The 18,095-nt window shown below is 41.7% G+C and overlaps 1 protein-coding gene across 3 annotated transcripts in view; it reads right to left on the reverse strand.

Moving 5' to 3' along the window:
• USP32 (ubiquitin specific peptidase 32) overlaps window positions 1-18,095 on the reverse strand; it is a 244,139-nt gene that overhangs the window by 168,312 nt on the left and 57,732 nt on the right. For all 3 annotated transcript variants that reach the window (XR_011026247.1, XM_068268724.1, XM_068268723.1), the window contains exon 2: window positions 8,904-9,034. Coding sequence is in view for 2 of the 3 variants with exons in the window: in XM_068268724.1 (XP_068124825.1) it covers window positions 8,904-9,034 (131 nt within the window). In the remaining variant the exon portion in view is untranslated. The remainder of the gene's footprint in view (window positions 1-8,903; window positions 9,035-18,095) is intronic.

Here is an 18,095-nt window from a genome sequence, read left to right on the forward strand (position 1 = left end):
CTTTTCGGCAATTATAGTTTTAAAATAATACATGCCTCCATAATTAAAACCCACGTATTGTATATGCCCATTTCTCCTGGTTATTACACCATTTAAATTATGTCCCTATCACAATGTATGGCGACAATATTTTATTTGGAAATAAAAGTGCATTTTTTCCGTTTTGCATTCATCACTATTTACAAGCTTATAATAAAAAAAAAAAAAGAAATATTTCATCTTTACATAGATATTTAAAAAGTTTAGACCCTTAGGTAAATATTTGTGTTTTTTTTTTTTTTTTTATTGTAATGTTTTTTTTTTTTTTTAATTAAACATTTTATGTGGGTATTTTTGGGAGGGTGGGATTGAAATTGTATTTTTTTTGTAAATATATGTGTATTTTTATTTTTATTTAACATTTAGATGTAGTTTACATTTTGGCCACAAGATGGCAGCCATGAGTTGTTTACAGTGACGTCACTCTAAGCGTACCACGTACGCTTAGAGCGACATAGGAAGCAGAAAAAGCGTAGCTTCCGAGAGAAGCTGTCGCTTTTTCTGCGGGGGAGAGGAATCAGTGATCGGGCACCGTTGCCCGATTCACTGATTCACTGGCTAACAAACCGCCGGCCGGGAGCGCGCGTGCACGCGCGCGATCAGCCGCGTGGACGCGCAGGAGCGCACATGGCTTCCTGGACGTGAGTTTCACGTCCAGGAATGGCAAATAGTTAAAAAGAAATAATAATGGCAGCCTCTATATTCTTTTTAAGTCAGTTGTCTTTTAACCACTCTAAATGCAATAATCACCCCAGTATGAAACAAAACTATAACACCCATATTCAGTGTTCTTCCCAGGCTCTTTAAGACTGGTGCTTCACCCGGCTAATTTTGGTGAGCACCCGACTCATCGGCTTGCCTCCTCATCCTATGCTGTAAGCAGAGTCCCGGTCCTGCATTCCCCCCTCGCACCCCACCCGGCTTTTTTGTGCCACCCGGCTGGAAAAAAAAATCCTGGGGAGAACACTGAAAATTATAGTCTCAGTACATCTGAGACAGAGGGGAGAGAGCGGCATCACAAAGGCCACAGAAGTGGGTAGTATGACAATGCACACTCCAGTACAGTACTCTGCATCTGCAAGCCAGATTTGTGCTCTGCTGATGCTCAAGGATGCACATGCAGAGATCACTACTGATACACTACAATTATGGACTAGCTTGATTCCCATCACTGTGGATGACCCCAGTAAACAAACCACATTATTGCAGCCATTCCCAATCCCATGTATACACCTAATAGAAAAAGAAAAAATATCATACAAGCATTTACTGCGTTCAGATGTCTTGTCTGGAGCTTAAAATTCACACTCAACCTACAGATCAGACGTACCACAACAGAATTAATACGTCTGGCACTAAGTGCTATTTTTGGAGCTCTCAAGGACCAGAAGCTCTTGCGAAACTATATCTATTTCAGACAAAATACTGGGTAAGAAAGAGATTTTGCAATTTTCTTTCGAATTTGAGCTTTCCTCAGGAACAAAAATTATGGATTGGTAATCACTGCTTCAAGTGAAACACTTGATGGTGTTTTTGACTGGTTTTTAAATTAGACTTATTTAATCTTTTTGTCACGGTTAGCCACATGCTTACTTTGTCTCCGCAATGAAATGAAGGCTTCCCCCACCCGAGGTGAGTACCCCCCAGGGGATCTTTTTGAGGTTAGAGTCTCTTTAAGGGCTTGTTCACACTACAAGAACTTTTCTAACCGCTTTGTTGTTTTAAAAGCTCTTGCTAATGTTATCCTACTGTATGTGGGTGTTCAGACTAGAGAGATTTGATTTTGTAAAAATTTCCCTCAACATTGCATTAGCAAGAGCTTTTAAAATTTCTAGCTCTTTGAAGGACAACTGAAGTGAGAAATATATGGAGGCTGCCATATTCATTTCCTTTTATATAATACCAGTTGCCTGGCAGTCCTGCTGGTCTATTAGGATGCAGTAGTGTCTGAATAATGCCAGAAACAAGCATGAAGCGAATCTTTCGGATCTGATTATGTCAGAAACACTTGATCTGCTGCATGCTTGTTCAGGGTTTATGGCTAGTAGTATTACAGGTAGAGGATTAGCAGGACAGCCAGGCAACTGGTATTGCTTAAAAGGAATTAATATGGCAGCCTCCATATACCTCTTGCTTCAGTTGCCCTTTAAGGATACCAGAGCCGGGGAAAAAAAAACCTAGGAAAATATCGCGCATGACATACACATGCGCAGTGTGTTCCTGGCCATGGGCAGCCCAGCCTGCGCAGAAGCCAGACTCACAAGAAGATCCCGTGATACGTTCAGGTAAAATGCGGGACCAGAGGGGGAAGGGGAGCGGTAGGCATCGGCACAGGTGACATTACATGCCTGCTCCCCCCGTTTCCTAGTTGTTTTCCGGCTCTGGTAGCCCTTTAACTAAAATGGAAAACAAAAGTTTACTTTCTTAAAACAGGAAGTATTTGAGATTCAGGTTGGCATGAGCCCCAAGGTGTCTCTTAGTGCATCACTGCTGACATATGCAAATCATCCATTGTTGTCCTTGGAAGCTGAACACACCTCCAGATCCGCTGAAATGCAATGATGTGTCAGCTGTTAATTTGTACAAAGCCACAATAATCCAACATGCATACAGACTGTTTTAGATTGGTTGGTCCTCATCAGTGCATGGCATAGATTAATATGGCTCTATGGAGTAGAACTTGAAACACCCAGAAGTATAGATCAGGGCTTTTCAACCTGTTCACTCACTGTACCACTTTTATCACCTGAAAAATGTCAAGTACCACCAGTGTGCCTGCGCAATAGATATGAATTGATCAGACTTGTGTGTTTCCATCGGAGCCCGAGCAGAGAGCCACTACTGCGCGAGCACTCACACCAACAAGGAGATCTTTGAGGGGTTCCGGCGCTGGATCCCCTCTACTGAGAGGAAAGGGGGAAGCCTCTTTAGGATCCAGAGGCTTCCTCCTCCCAGGGCACATTTTTCTTACAGGTACACTTTAAGAAAAGGGGAGGGCATATGGGAGCGGAATAGCAGAAGGCATTGGTGGGGAAAAGGATTAAAATCAGATTGCAAGCCCACAGACTGCCATTATTAGCAGTCTGGATGTAGATTGCCAATATAGGTAGTCCTCCCCCCCCCCCCCCCCACACACACACACACACACTTCAATACAGGTAGCCTCCCCCACCACCAGAGAGCTGGGCAGTGACTCACCACAAAGTTCAGTTCCCCCTTGCTTGCTCCTCACTGTGCTGTCCTGTGTAATAGTTCAGACCTCAGATCAGTGGTAAGCTGGGCGCAGTGAGGAGACAGCCAGGCGAACGGTGCACAGTGACGGCGGGGCTGCGAGGGGTAGCCGAACTTTGTGGAGGCAGGACCGGACCAGGCCAAGTGTCAGGTGGGCAATTAAGTAGCAGGTAAACTTGGAATGTACCACCTGGCCAACAGCAAAGTACCACTGGTGGTACGCGTACCACAGGTTGAAAAGCCCTGGTATAGATTAACCAGCAAGCTCATGGTGAACCAGAACTCATTGGAGTGTGTAAGGGGCTACAAAGGTACAAAAAGCTCTCTTACTAAAAAGCTATGGAAAACAAAAGTTTGTTTTCTTAAAACAGAAAATGTTTGTGATGCAACCTGAATTATTGAAAATACTTTCTGTTTTAAGAATACAAACATTTATTTGCCATATCATTTTATTTCTGGTTCACCATGAGCTTGTTAGTCTGTAACTCTGGGTGTTTCAAGACCTACTCCATAGAGCCACATTAATTCATGTGAAGCACTGATGAGAACCAACTAATCCGAAATAGTCTGTATACATGTTGGATTATTATGACTTTGTACAAATAAGCTGACACATCACTGCATTCCAGTGGATCTGGAGGGGTGTTTAGCTTCCAAGAACAACAATGGATGATTTGCATATTTCAGCAGTGATCAGGGCTGGATTTAGGCCAAGGCTACAGCCTAGGGCACCACAGGAGCAAGGGCACCAAAGCAGCAGGCTAAACTGGTGCAGCATTTGTAAGCTTGAAAATGCTGCAATGCAGGGAGATCAGACAAGCGTCCGACTGCGGTACTCTGCTGCTAGCCGCCTGTGCAGCAGCCACCTTGCTCTCTGTGCACATTTACACTGTGGCCAGCGCCTATGTACTTGGGCAGCATTGGCAATGGAAAGGAAGAGAAAGCTTTTGCACTGGAGATGAGTGGAGAAATGAGTGACACTGATGGCTGCTGTGTTATAAAGGTGAGCTGGCTACCTACTGTATGTTGAAATGAGGGGGGGAGGGGGGAGGAATTAAGGGTGTCATCTGGCTACCTATACTGAAGGGAAAGGAGGGAGGGGTCATCTGACTACCTATACTGGAGGAAAAGGAGGGAGTGGGTCATCTGACTACCTATACTAGAGGGAAGGGGGGAGGGGTCATCTAGCTACCTATACTGGAGGAAAAGGAGAGAGGTCATCTGAATACCTATACTGGAGGGAAAGGAGGAAGGGGTCATCTGGCTGCCTATACTAGAGGGAAGGGGGGAGGGGTCATCTCGCTACCTATACTGAAGGGTGGCAGCTGGTGACAGTGGCCTTGGGCAGTGATGCACTGGGAGACACCTCAGAGCTCTCGCCAACCTAAATTATCACAAATATGTTCGGTTTTAAGAAAACAAACTTTTGATAAATATCTGAAAAACCCTAAAACCAGCTTCAAATAATTAACCTCAGTATAACACTGGAAGGGAGGAGGGCAGTTCAGAACTACAATTAGCTATAAATGTACTGTCAGTGTGAGTGATGATCATTAAAGTGATCCTAAACTGAGAAGGATATGTATTTATTTATTTATTTATTTTTAATAATATCACTTGCCCGACTCTTCTGCTGATCCTGTGTCACTAATACTTTTAGCCACAGCCCCTGAACAAGCATGCAGATCAGGTGCTCTGACTGAAGTCAGACTGAATTAGCTGCATGCTTGTTTCAGGTGTGTGATTCAGCCACTACTGCAGCCAAAGAGATCATCAGGACTGCCAAGCAACTGGTATTGTTTAAAAGGAAACATCCATAGCCCTCCCAGTTTAGGTACGCTTTAAGGAAGATCTCAATGATTTCATTGAAGTGGACCTGAACTCAGAACTCCCCTCTGCTCTAAACGCAACAGCATAATAACCTCTAACAAAACAAAACAAACAAATCTTTGTTACAGCTGATACTGAAAAGAATGACCGGCACCATCCATTGTATTAGGCTCTTTTTATTGATTAGAAGTCATGTGCCGCCAATAAGCATTGTTACAACTGATACAAATCTTAAAATAAATATGCAGTGTTTCTACTTCCTGATTCATTGAAGCAGAAATATTGTCAACTGCCTGTGCTTTGAAATGAGCTTATCTGCCTTATCTGCCATGGCAGTCATGTGACACGGGAGAGATCAAATTACAACTTGTAATTAGACACAAATGGGGGGGAATAAAAAATGCTAAACTCTCTGAACACATACAGGGTGCAAGTTTTCCTTCTGTCCTGTGCAAGAGTTCAGGTCCACTTTAAGTGCCTGCTAACAGCACTGTCCAATCAGCACACATGGGTAAAGAGGTGCCCAAGTACAGATAAAATTAGGTTAAAATCAAATAAAACTTCAAATCAATGTCATCAGATAAGACAAGATTATGCATAATAAATCTTAAGCTCCATACGAACGCTCAACCGCGGTCTTTCATGCAGCACGGTGTTCTCCCCAGAATTATTTTTTCCAGCCGGGTGGCATTAAAAGGAGCCTGGTGGCATGAAAAAGTAGCCGGGTGGGAAGAGATGAAAGAACGCAGGGCCGTCACTTCTCTGCTTACAGCAGAGGAGAAGTTCAGCAGATGACAGCAGAGTGCTCACCAAAACTAGCCGGGTGCAGCACCCAGCTAAAAGAGTCTGGGGAGAACACTGCAGCACAATTATCAAACAACTTTTGTTGTGAAACAAGTTGAACAACCCAAAAAAAACCTTTTTTTTTGGTTGTTCAATTTGTTTCACAACATAAGTTGTTTGATAATTGTGCTGCATAAAAGATCGCTGTTGAGGGTATGTATGGGGCTTTATTGTCTTATCTGACTGTCATTGAGGTAAGCCACCTCATTTTTCTACATTTTATTTGATTTTAACCTAATCTTTACCTAGGCGCCTCTTTACCCTTATTGAGTGCATTACACCGTATCCAGTCCGTTGGGACACCCCAAGTGGAGACAGGTACATTGCCTCCACCTGTCTTAAGTGGTGTAAGTAACTTCTTTTTTATTTTATACATTATCCTCTGTCTTTTTTTCCCTCAAGGTGTCAGGACACCCCACACTATGTTCAATCAGCAGGCTGGGAGAACCACAACATCCAATGCAGTACTTCAGGGGTTACAACAAATGGTTTATAGAGCAATTTATGTTAGTTGGTGTCTTGTTATGAGCTGCCACAATTTCAGGACTGCCTGGATGAAATCACAAAGCTCTGCCAGTAACACATACACGTAACACATACTGTATTTCAGCTGTGTATTAAGGTGTTTGTCTGGAGATCAGATTTAACAAATAACCCTTATTGCGGTGTATGCAGCAATGAAGATAAAATAAATAATGCTAAAACAAACTAATTCCATATTCTACAACACTAACAACAGCAATGATATAAAAAGGCTTAGAGGCTACATTAAAAGATTAGGCTATAAAATAACCAGCTCCTGCTCCTATCTGTTTTCAGAAAGCCACACTTCAATATACTTATGAGATAAATGTATTCAATTAAAGTATCTATAGAAACATAGAAAAGCATCTGCTGAGCTCCACGGGAGTAGTGCTAAATGCTTTTAGTTTGAGTGATATCCTGGGTGATTTACACAGAAAAAGAACAATCAAACTGCACAGTTTACTAACGGATGCTTAGGACAGCATGTAAATGGCTTTAAAATAAATAAATAAATACATATTAACAACTAAGAAGCATTTAAAAAAATACTGAAGACTTATATATGAGGAAGTGCCTCTAGCTTTCATAACCTAATTAAAAACATTTGTTGTCTTTGAGGCTTCATTATATATTAAAAAAAAAATAGCAAATCAAACCACTGCAGATTTTGGCTAACAGCATGGTCATCTACATGACTTTGTATAGCGGAATGATAAAATAGAAAAAAAGAAAGCAATAGATATCTGTAGCTATGCAGCACTATGTGAATCCTCTAAATATGTCTCGCTTATTAAACAAATATATCTCAGTGCAAAAATGTTGTGCAGGAGGAAGAACGGACTAATAGATACTGAAAACAGTAAAGTAGAATAAATATTTGTTTATATGATTTGCATACTATCTCAGCCTAATATAAACTAGGAAACTCCTGTCATGGAAATATCAAACATGGAGTCTGACTTTATTGCACTATTAAAATGAATGCTGATCCTCTGGCTATAAACTCTTCTAGGTCTCTTAGCCTGGAACAAACCAGCCTATTTCTAGGTTTTATATCAGGAAGACATGTTCTGCTACATACCATTAGTTATAGCAATATTCTTAAATCTCTAACCTAGTTTATTAATAACTTATTTTGTGGAAACTGGGGAACCCTAAGCAAGCACACCTAAACACAAGGCGAGCATACAAACGCTATACAGCTATAGAGCGCTGGCCAAAATTCAGACAGGAGACGCTACTGCAGTAAAGAAACTAGAATTAATCATATAAGGCAGCATTATAGCTCAGAATAATACATAAGGGCAGCAATGGCAGCCTTCATGCTTTTTTTCATTGCAGATTTCCTAAGTGGAATATGTGTAGCAGATCAGCTCGCATGCACTTTAGAAATCATGAACCCAAATTATACAATGTGCGTACAGAGTCCCTGTTACATCATTACTTAAAGCTTTAAATTAATTTTCCTCAATTTTAAACTCATTACTATTAACACATGAAAAGCATTTGAGCAACTTTAAATAAAGTCGTGTGCAGTAGTAAGTAGTAAAAAGCAATCTTGAGAGAGGGGCTATGCATCAAAATTTATTTTCTATTGATTTCACAAGCAAGCCCGACTACTGTCAGAACTGGTGGGAAATTTTGACTGAATCAGCAACAGGGTTAAAGACCACTGTGCTGCTGTCACTTACAGTAAGTAGTAGAAATCTGACATTATCGACAGATTTTGGGCTAGTCCATCTCTCCATAGGGGATTCTCAGCATGGCCTTTATTCTTTATAAATGCATTCCCTGAAAAAGATTTATACAAAGATGCAGGCCAGCCTTCCTGCTCACAGTACACTTTTCTGACAGTTGGACAGAGCAACTGCCATTCACTAAGTGCTTTTAAAAATAAAGAAATATCTGAGAATACCCCATGAGGAGATGGGCTAGTCCAAAACCTGTTGGTTCTGTCAGATTTTTACTACTTACTGTAAGTGACAGCAACATAGGAGAAACGTAATATATGGCTCATTTTACTCTAGGAGAAATGCACTTCTTATCTGTATATCTTAACATACTGTATATTTTACATTTTTAAATGTTTGCAGTCCTTTAAGCAGAGGTTTCTATTGAAATTCTGTTTAGAATCTAAGCAGTCAAATTACATTGAATGCTCACTGAATGGAATAAGCAGAGACTTGGTTAATTTATGAAGGGGTCATGGAGTGTGGACAAAAGAAGCAGACCGTGTCATTCCATAACAAAACAAAAACCAAAAAAAAGGCACAATAAAAAAAAAAAAAAAAAAAAAAAAAACCATCCACCTAATGTGGATATCAGTTTGTGGCTAGACAATGAATACACTAATACACACATGGCTTCTTAATAAGCTTTCATTGAGCTGGAATTACGTTTAGTATAGTTATAATTAAAAGAAAAAAATCATTTACCTCTGCAACTTTTGGAGGAACTCCATCTCCAAGCACTTCCCTGATGAAGCACTGCTGACTCATGTAATAAGAAGGACCACCACATGTCCTCTTGAAAGCATCTTTCAGCCTCTTCAGCTCTACATCAGTCACTGAATTTAAAAAGAAAAATATATTGATAAACATTTTCAAACTCTTTTACTTCTTGCATTTTACACAAAATAATCTGCCACGCTTACAAGGACAGGTTTTAAAATGCTTGTAAAAAAAAAAGTGGTTCATTTCTGATGCATTTACAATGGGTATGTTAGTTTATGAAAGAGATAAAACTTAAGACCTGAAAAATGCATGTCCCATGACTGGGGCTTTTGCCTGTATTTGCATGTGTTTCTTATTCATGTATTACTTCCCATTCCCTGCATGCAGTGTTTACTTGATCGCCCTCAGACAGTGACACGAATGGATATTTCCTTCACGAGCAGTTAAGGGGCAGAAAACATGGAATATAGGGTTGAAAAATAGTCTGTGTAAATGAAGCTTAAAATGAAAAAAATACATATGAAAAAGGCACAAACTATAGTGAGCACTGTGGCAAAAATTACCACATCACCACTACAGTGATGATACAACTGAGCAGTTTCACAGACCTATGCTTAGTTTACAATTTTTAGTTAGGTAGATGATTTGCATTAAAGATTGAAGCATGTCATACACTAGTCGATTAGCACGCCGATGTACAGCAGATTTGATCACGGTGATTGAATCTGCTGTGGAAGCAGTAACAATTATAGCCCGATCAATTTCCATACGAAATAGATTCGGTCAATCTTACAGAACAGGAACAGACACGGTTGGCGTTTGATACAGCAGCATCAGAGACAGAATAGTGGCAGTACTGGCTGGCATGTGACCTCTCTGGTCTGGTGGTTTGCTTCATGCCATGGGTCTCCTCCTCTCTATGTCCTCTTCTGTCCCCTGTCATGTGACAAGCCAAAGTTCAAACACTAGAGCTCTGGCAGCATACATGCCAGAGCTTTGGCATATGAACTTTCGCTTGTGTCACATGACAGGGAGCAGAAAAGAACATAGGAAGGAGGAGATCCGCAGTGTGGAGTTAAATCACCGGACCCGGGAGGATACGCACCAGACGCACAATATGCTCAACCAGTAAGTAAAGCTTTCAGGAGAATCTGAACAAAAGCAATTCATAAATCACAAAACCTGATTCAAATTAAAAAAAAAAAAAAAAAAAAAAAAAAAACTTAATTTCTAAGAAAATGCAGTTCAAGAACTATAAAGAATGTAAAAACGCCTAGCAATCTAATTTCACATTAGTTACAGAGGAAGACACCACAATTAGTACTACTGAGTTGAAAGCATGAATCTATAGGTCAAACTAAACCAAAAACCTAACAAGGCAAATTCTAAATTGTAATCAGATATATAAGAAAATACAGTCAGTGTATCGAAAGGAAAAGTTGTGGATAGAATACCTGGTTTATGGAGCAAACGTACCAAACAGACTGCACTGTAGCTTATTTGTTCTCCATTCTGGAATCAGCGAGAGATGGTAAATATGGTGTGACCATGGTATAACCAAAGAAAGAACAAAGTACGCCAAACTATATGCCAGCTTACCCAAGAGTGATTAAGGGAGACCGAAGAGAGGAATGGACAACACACACAGGTATGTGGATCCAGCATAAACATACCTTTATGCTTACCTTTGCTAGCTTTGCCTTGGGTCAGGTACACTTTGAGCCTGTATGGCAGGCAAGCAAGCATAGGTACACAGTGTATTTTGAAACTGGAAAGTTCAGTTCCAAATGTAATATATAATCACTTTATAGTAAATTTCACAGGACCTCGCTAAGTACTTTAATGTATCAAACTTAATCAGAATTGTTCATACATTATATATTCATACAGGTGCACAGTGGGGACATTAGGACTGAGTTTACTATAGCCAGAGGATAACTACATGAGAGTTTACTCTAATGCTGGGCATACACGGTTAGATAGTTCTTATCAATCGAGCCGCTGATGGCTCGATTGATGAGATCCAACCTGTCCAATCACCATGGCGGATCGATACCGCGCTCGTTCCCCGCGGGCGGACAATAGAAAAAACTAAGCGCTGATAAGAAGCGCCCGCGGGGAAGAGCGGGAATCGATCCGCGCGGACGAGCGATGACGCGCTGGCTCGATACCGGCGCATAAATGAACCGTGTATGCCCAGCATTACAAGATACTACTGTACTTATAAATTACACTAATCAACATGACTGCTTTGACAATTAGCCTTGTTTGGTTTTGAGTTTAGGTAGGCCTTAAAGTGTACCCGAGATGGTACACTGAGCTTTATCTAGACTTATCTGGGGCTTCCTCCAGCCCCGTGGAGCACAGTTGCCTCCCTTGCTGCCCCCTTCGGCCTCTTCGTCCTTGCAGTATGCCTCCCGGTAATCTGGACACACTCTTCTGTGAATGCGTGGCTCAGCCGAGAGCAAATCACTCATCGCGCTCCCGAGGCTGGCAGTGTTCTGCGCTTGCGTAAAACGCCCTGGGGCTGGGAGCGCATGCGCAGATGCCCATACCTGGCAGCGACTGACCAAATTACTGGGAGTCCTAGCGCCAGAACGGAGAGAGCAAAGAGGACAGCAAGGGTGGCCACAGTGCTCATGAGACTGAAGGAAGTCCCGGGTAAGTATAAATAAATCCCAGTGTACCTTCTCAGGTAAACTTAAAGTCAACTCCTTAGTACTGTATTAGATATGCCTACAATACAGTGCTCTGAAACAAAATGGTTAAACTGGAAACAAGGGAATATTTAATATTTCAGTTCATCTCAGAGGTTTGCACTGGGCTTTGGGTCTGGGCTCTGAGGGCAAGTAATGGACGTTGCTTTGTGCATAGAGGGAATGGAACACTGAAAAAGAACAGTTCCCATTCACACCGCTTCCCATCCTCACGTCTGTCCATATCATCATACTCCATATTCTAGGTCATCGTTATTACCCTTGCTGGAATTAAAGTAAACCTACCACTTCCTTCACCAAAATAAAAGCTATGCATGACACAGTATGTTAAACTTGCAATTGTGATTTTCAGCTTGAATGCTGCAGCTCAGTTAATCTCAGTTAATGAAGCTTAAGGGGCCCATACACCTACCGATTTTCCCGCCCATATAAAGCATATTCGATCACTGATCGAATCTGCTGTGAAACCGTTGCGCAAACGTTGACCGAACGATCGATTTCCAACCGAAATCCATCGTTCCCGTCGATCCTGTCCGTGCAGAAAATTTCGCTTGATCGCCGGCGGGTCGGGAGTGCGTCGATAGCAGCGTTCGAATGCCCAACGAAATACACCACAGCAGCTCCACATATTCTCCACGGTTTCATGCTGAAATCGATTCACAATCTGTTTGCAGTAAAGGCAGCCATACGATCCCTCTCTGATCAGATTCGATCAGAGAGTGATTTATCGGTTGGTCGATCTGATGGCAAATCGAACAGTGTATGGCCACCTTTAGAATGCAAAACCCTTGGGCTATTGTTGCATCTATAGAAGAGGGGCATACATCATACAATTTTGATTGTGCAATCTTACCACATTTATTTAGTGTAAGTCTGTGTAGTGTATTGGCAGCTTAGCAGTCTGGAGAGGCCATTTTGGGGCATAATAAGGTCAAGCAGCACATTCTGCGAAATGAAAACCCTAAGAACCTAGTCACACTAGAGCGTTTTGCCACGATTTCGGCAAAACGCTCAAACGCTAGCATAAGGAAACCCTATGGGCCCATTTTTACTTCAGCAATTTGCGCTAATCGCCGCAAATCGCCCACAAAAACCGTTAACCGCAAACGCGTCGCCTGCACCATTTTCAGGCTATTTCCCGTCGATCGCTGCAGTGTTCAGTGATTTTTCCACATGAAAAATCATTCCTAAGCTGTTAAAATTAAAATGTACAGTGGAGGAAATAATTATTTGACCCCTCACTGATTTTGTAAGTTTGTCCAATGACAAAGAAATGAAAAGTCTCAGAACAGTATCATTTCAATGGTAGGTTTATTTTAACAGTGGCAGATAGCACATCAAAAGGAAAATCGAAAAAATAATCTTAAATAAAAGATAGCAACTGATTTGCATTTCATTGAGTGAAATAAGTTTTTGAACCCCTACCAACCATTAAGAGTTCTGGCTCCCACAGAGTGGTTAGACACTTCTACTCAATTAGTCACCTTCATTAAGGACACCTGTCTTAACTAGTCACCTGTATAAAAGACACCTGTCCACAGAATCAATCAATCAATCAATCAATCAATCAAGCAGACTCCAAACTCTCCAACATGGGAAAGACCAAAGAGCTGTCCAAGGATGTCCGAGACAAAATTGTAGACCTGCACAAGGCTGGAATGGGCTACAAAACCATTAGCAAGAAGCTGGGAGAGAAGGTGACAACTGTTGGTGCGATTGTTCGAAAATGAAAGGAGCACAAAATGACCATCAATCGACCTCGCTCTGGGGCTCCACGCAAGATCTCACCTCGTGGGGTGTCAATGGTTCTGAGAAAGGTGAAAAAGCATCTTAGAACTACACGGGAGGAGTTAGTGAATGACCTCAAATTAGCAGGGACCACAGTCACCAAGAAAACCATTGGAAACACCTTAGGGATTTAGAGATGATCTGCAAAGAGGAGTGGACCAACATTCCTCCTAAAATGTGTGCAAACTTGGTCATCAATTACAAGAAACGTTTGACCTCTGTGCTTGCAAACAAGGGTTTTTCCACTAAGTATTAAGTCTTCTATTGTTAGAGGGTTCAAAAACGTATTTCACTCAATGAAATGCAAATCAGTTGCTATCTTATTTAAGGTTATTTTTTCGATTTTCCTCTTGATGTGCTATCTGCCACTGTTAAAATAAACCTACCATTGAAATGATACTGTTCTGAGACTTCATTTCTTTGTCATTGGACAAACTTACAAAATCACTGAGGGGTCAAATAATTATTTCCTCCACTGTGTTAATAGAACTACTAGCAAAAAACAATGGGGGCAATTCACAAAAAACTTCTCATAAATAACTTATTTTTCACCTGATTCATAAAAATAACCTTTCAGCACATTTATAAGCAACATAATCACTCAAAGTAAGTTGTTCCTGATTAACCTCATTTCAGTATTACTTTTCTTATCTATATTATATTGTTAAGCTCCCAAAGAGCAAAAAAACGATATAAATTAAGGTAAGATGAAAACAGACTAAAACATGTGAATCATGCCCATTGTGGCTGACCACCCCTTACTGTAAATAAGGTTTCACAACTGAAAACTGGTTGGTGAATATTTAGCTTTGGTTTGTTCTTGACCTTGGCGAAAATCAGAAGCCTGAGACATTTACGTAAAGATTACACATAAGGAGGCCAAGCTAGAAGTGCAAAGGCCACATTAAGATAAACTTCCAAGGTACATTATATAAAATTGCTAAGGTTTCCATCAGCTCCACCCAACAATCAATATATACAAAAATCTATAAGAAAAAAAAATACTGCAAACTTCAGGCAGTGTGAATGGGATCTTACTCATCAAGTCTTCTCCCCGAGCATAGTGTCTCACAGAGCTGCCCCCCATACTTTATACCAGATAGATGTATAAACAACTTTGTTTGGTCATTTCTTTAATTGTTCCTGACAGACACCTGTAGCATAGCCTTGCACCAACAGCAATTTGCAGCACACAGTTGTGTAAAAAATATAATGTTGTTTGGTCATTTAATTAGTCCAGGACAGATGTCCACATTTTTTCCTTGCCTTCTTTACATGATCCATCACACAAAACTAATATTTGCCTACTGATGTTTTGACTTCCATTTTGTGGAAAACCATATGACGGTTTGGAATTTTTTTTCCCCTCTCGTTTTTACTGTTCGACACATGCCCAACAAATGTGGTAGTCCTAACATGTTTAGGCACTTTGCTATCAAACGTTTAAAAGGAACCCGGGATGAGAGACATATGGAGGCTACCATATTTATTCCTTTTTCAAACAATACTAGTTGCATGGCAGTCCAGACCATATTTCTGATCAGTAGTGTCTAAATCACACCCCTGAAACAAGCATGTGGCTAATCCAGTCAGACTTGCGTCATAGACATCTGATGAGCAGGTCTCTTCAGGGTCTACGGCTAAAAGTGGATCAGCAGGAAAGCTACCCCAATGGGCATGATTTTTTTCCTTTTTTTTTTTTTTTTTTAGCCTCAATCATAAACTATCACTTACTTTATCTTCTGCAGTATTCCTGCCTTTCAACGAGTCCCTCACATCCATAGAATCAGCTTTTATTTTTGTCGACCAACTTAGTCACAGAAACTTAGTCACTGTAGCTCTGCCTCTCTCAGTGCCAATCGTCGCTAATCTCCGCCCCTCTCCACCCATTTCTGCCCCCACTCCAATTCATTCCGCCCTCCAATGTGCATACAGAGCTGCACATCCATCCATCTCCAGGCACTGTGAAGAAGGAGCAGGGGGGCGCGTATGATTTTTTTCGCTTCAGATTCTCTTTAACCTCCTTGCCGGTCTAAAAAATCCGGCAAGGAGGCAGCGCCGCACTTTTTTTTTTTTTTTTTTTATCATGTAGCGAGCTACATGATAGCCGCTAAGCGGCGGCATCCCCCCACCCACTCCGATCGCCTTCGGCGATCAGAGTATGCAGGGAATCCCGTTGAGAACGGGATTTCCTGCAGGGCTTCCCCGGTCGCCATGGCGACCGGGCGGGATGACGTCACCGACGTCATAGACGTCGTGACGTCAGAGGGAACTCCGATCCGCCCCTTAGCGCTGCCTGGCACTGATTGGCCAGGCTGCGCAGGGGTCTGGGGCGGGGGGGGGGCGGCTCGGCGCGGCGGGTAGCGGCGAATCGGCGGCGAGCGGCGGCGATCGCGACCTACACGCAGCTAGCAAAGTGCTAGCTGCGTGTAGGGAAAAAAATTATGCAAATCGGCCCAGCGGGGCCTGAGATATCCTCCTGCGCAGGTTACCCCGAGCTGAGCTCGGGATAACCGGCAAGGAGGTTAAAGGAAATAAATATGGTCGGCCTCCCAATGTCTCACCTTGGGTTTCCTTTAAAGCGGATCCGAGATGAAAAACGAACTAGAACAAGTAACTTGTCTATATATGTTACCTAAAGTTTAGATGGTTTACACAGCAAATCTAGCTGCAAACAGTTTTAATAGAATATGATAGTTTATTCCTGTGATACAATGACAGCGGCCATGTTGTTTGTAAACATTACACAGAGGCAGGCTTATCTGCATCTTGAGCCATCAGCCTAATCCCCTCTCCTCCCCTCTGCCTCCGAAATTAATGGCTAGTAACACCTCCTCCTCCTCCTCCTGCCCAGACTGAGCTCCCATGAGCCCTTGCTACTGCCTTGGCTCTCTGAAAACCTGTGGGCGTGGCATTTATAGGAAATTAGAGTATTAAAACAAAAACAAAAAAGTATTTGGCTTGAGGAATGCACTATAAACTATAGGAAAGGAACACAATTATGCAATGTGTAAAAGTTCACCTCTGATCCACTTTAACGTCAGCCCATTGACTGATGGAATTTGTTGAATAGTTTAGCTGAAAATTTGCGGTACCACTCGAAGTTCAAAAATTTTTTGCAGCACTGTCAGAGGCGTTCTTGCTCAACCTTATACAGCAGCCTCCAAATGCGTCTCAGTACAGGGTCCCCTGTAAAGCGCATACATTTTCAGTGTAAACCTAGCCTAAAACAAGGAGAGGCCCTAAACAAAAAGGTGTTCTTTGTGTCCAAGCCCAAAGTTCAACATGAATGGGCTTCATGAGAGACGGACCAGACACCAAGGTATTTCAGTGCTAGTCCCTGGATATGGATGCTCTATTCATTTGAATGAGATGCTAGATTAGAGTCCTGTTCTACTCAGCTGGAGATAACCAGAAGACAATGCACCAGAGATAATGACCAGTCTTTACAGAAAATAATCTAATTACAGAAAATCTTGCAGAAAATCTAACAGAAAATTGCATGGTGTGTACTAGGCATTAGTCATAGACCCTGAACAAGCATGCCAATCAGGCATTTCTGACTGGAATAGCTGCATGCTTGTTTTAGGTGTGATTTAGACAACAGTGCACCCAACGAGATTAGTAGGACTGCCTGGCAACTGGTATTGTTTAACAGGAAATCAATATAGCAGGCTCCATAGGAGACAGGCAAAAAAGGCGTTGGACATTTGGGCGTCGCCATAGACTGTAATGTGAATTATGACTATAGCGATGCTCAGAGGGTAATTTTGGCACTGGCAAAAAGACAGAGCCCAAATTACATAAAAACAGTGCAATTCAGCCGCCAGCTAGCTGAATTGCATCTTACCCCCGCGAGTCCATGGCGGCCTGGAGGGGGAATTGCAATAGAAGGGTGTGCAGTTTTTCGCCTTCACCCACACTTCTCAATGCTCTTTTTAGCATGTATGTGCCTCCATATCCCTCTCAGTTCAGGAGTACTTTAAGGGAAAATTGAGACATGTAGAGGGAATGGCATTTTGCATAGGGGAAGGGGATGATTGCTAGGACATGTGTATTAGGGGGATGTGTAAAAACACAAAGCTTGTGTCAATTATACACAGCCCTGCAATTCCCTGATAGGTTTGGCACCAAGCTGTCAACAGCCAATTCTACACATTTATGTGCCTCTGTGGGCACAGCTATTACTGCTGCTTGGCAGAGCATCATCTTGTTCAGAATGCAAAAGGTGCAATGCATACTTTAAAATATGAGAATATTCTAGCCTATAGCTTGGCTTGTCTGTGCTGCAGGGGGTCAAAACCATATACCGGTACTTAAAATGACTTGACATCTTATACACATATTAAAAACAAGTCCTACCACTGAATGCCTATAAAGCACTCAAAAAGCACTTTATCTAGATTTGAGTCTTAAAATTACAATACTTTTTGGGACATTTACAAGCAATTCATTTCCAAAAATAACCTCTGATTTTCAACAGCCCAATAATTTCCATAATTGCTGTTATTTTATTACAAAAAAAAAAAGTGTACAGATTATCTTGAATAGGTTTTACTGAAACCACTGCCCATGAATAGGGAGCAAAATTATGATTTAATATTGGTACGACACTGCATTCCGCATCGCATGTGGTGCTTTCCATTTCCAACTTGCTAAATGGAATTCA

The sequence above is a fragment of the Hyperolius riggenbachi genome, chromosome 2 (genome assembly GCF_040937935.1).
Source record: "Hyperolius riggenbachi isolate aHypRig1 chromosome 2, aHypRig1.pri, whole genome shotgun sequence".
Lineage (NCBI taxonomy): Eukaryota > Metazoa > Chordata > Amphibia > Anura > Hyperoliidae > Hyperolius > Hyperolius riggenbachi.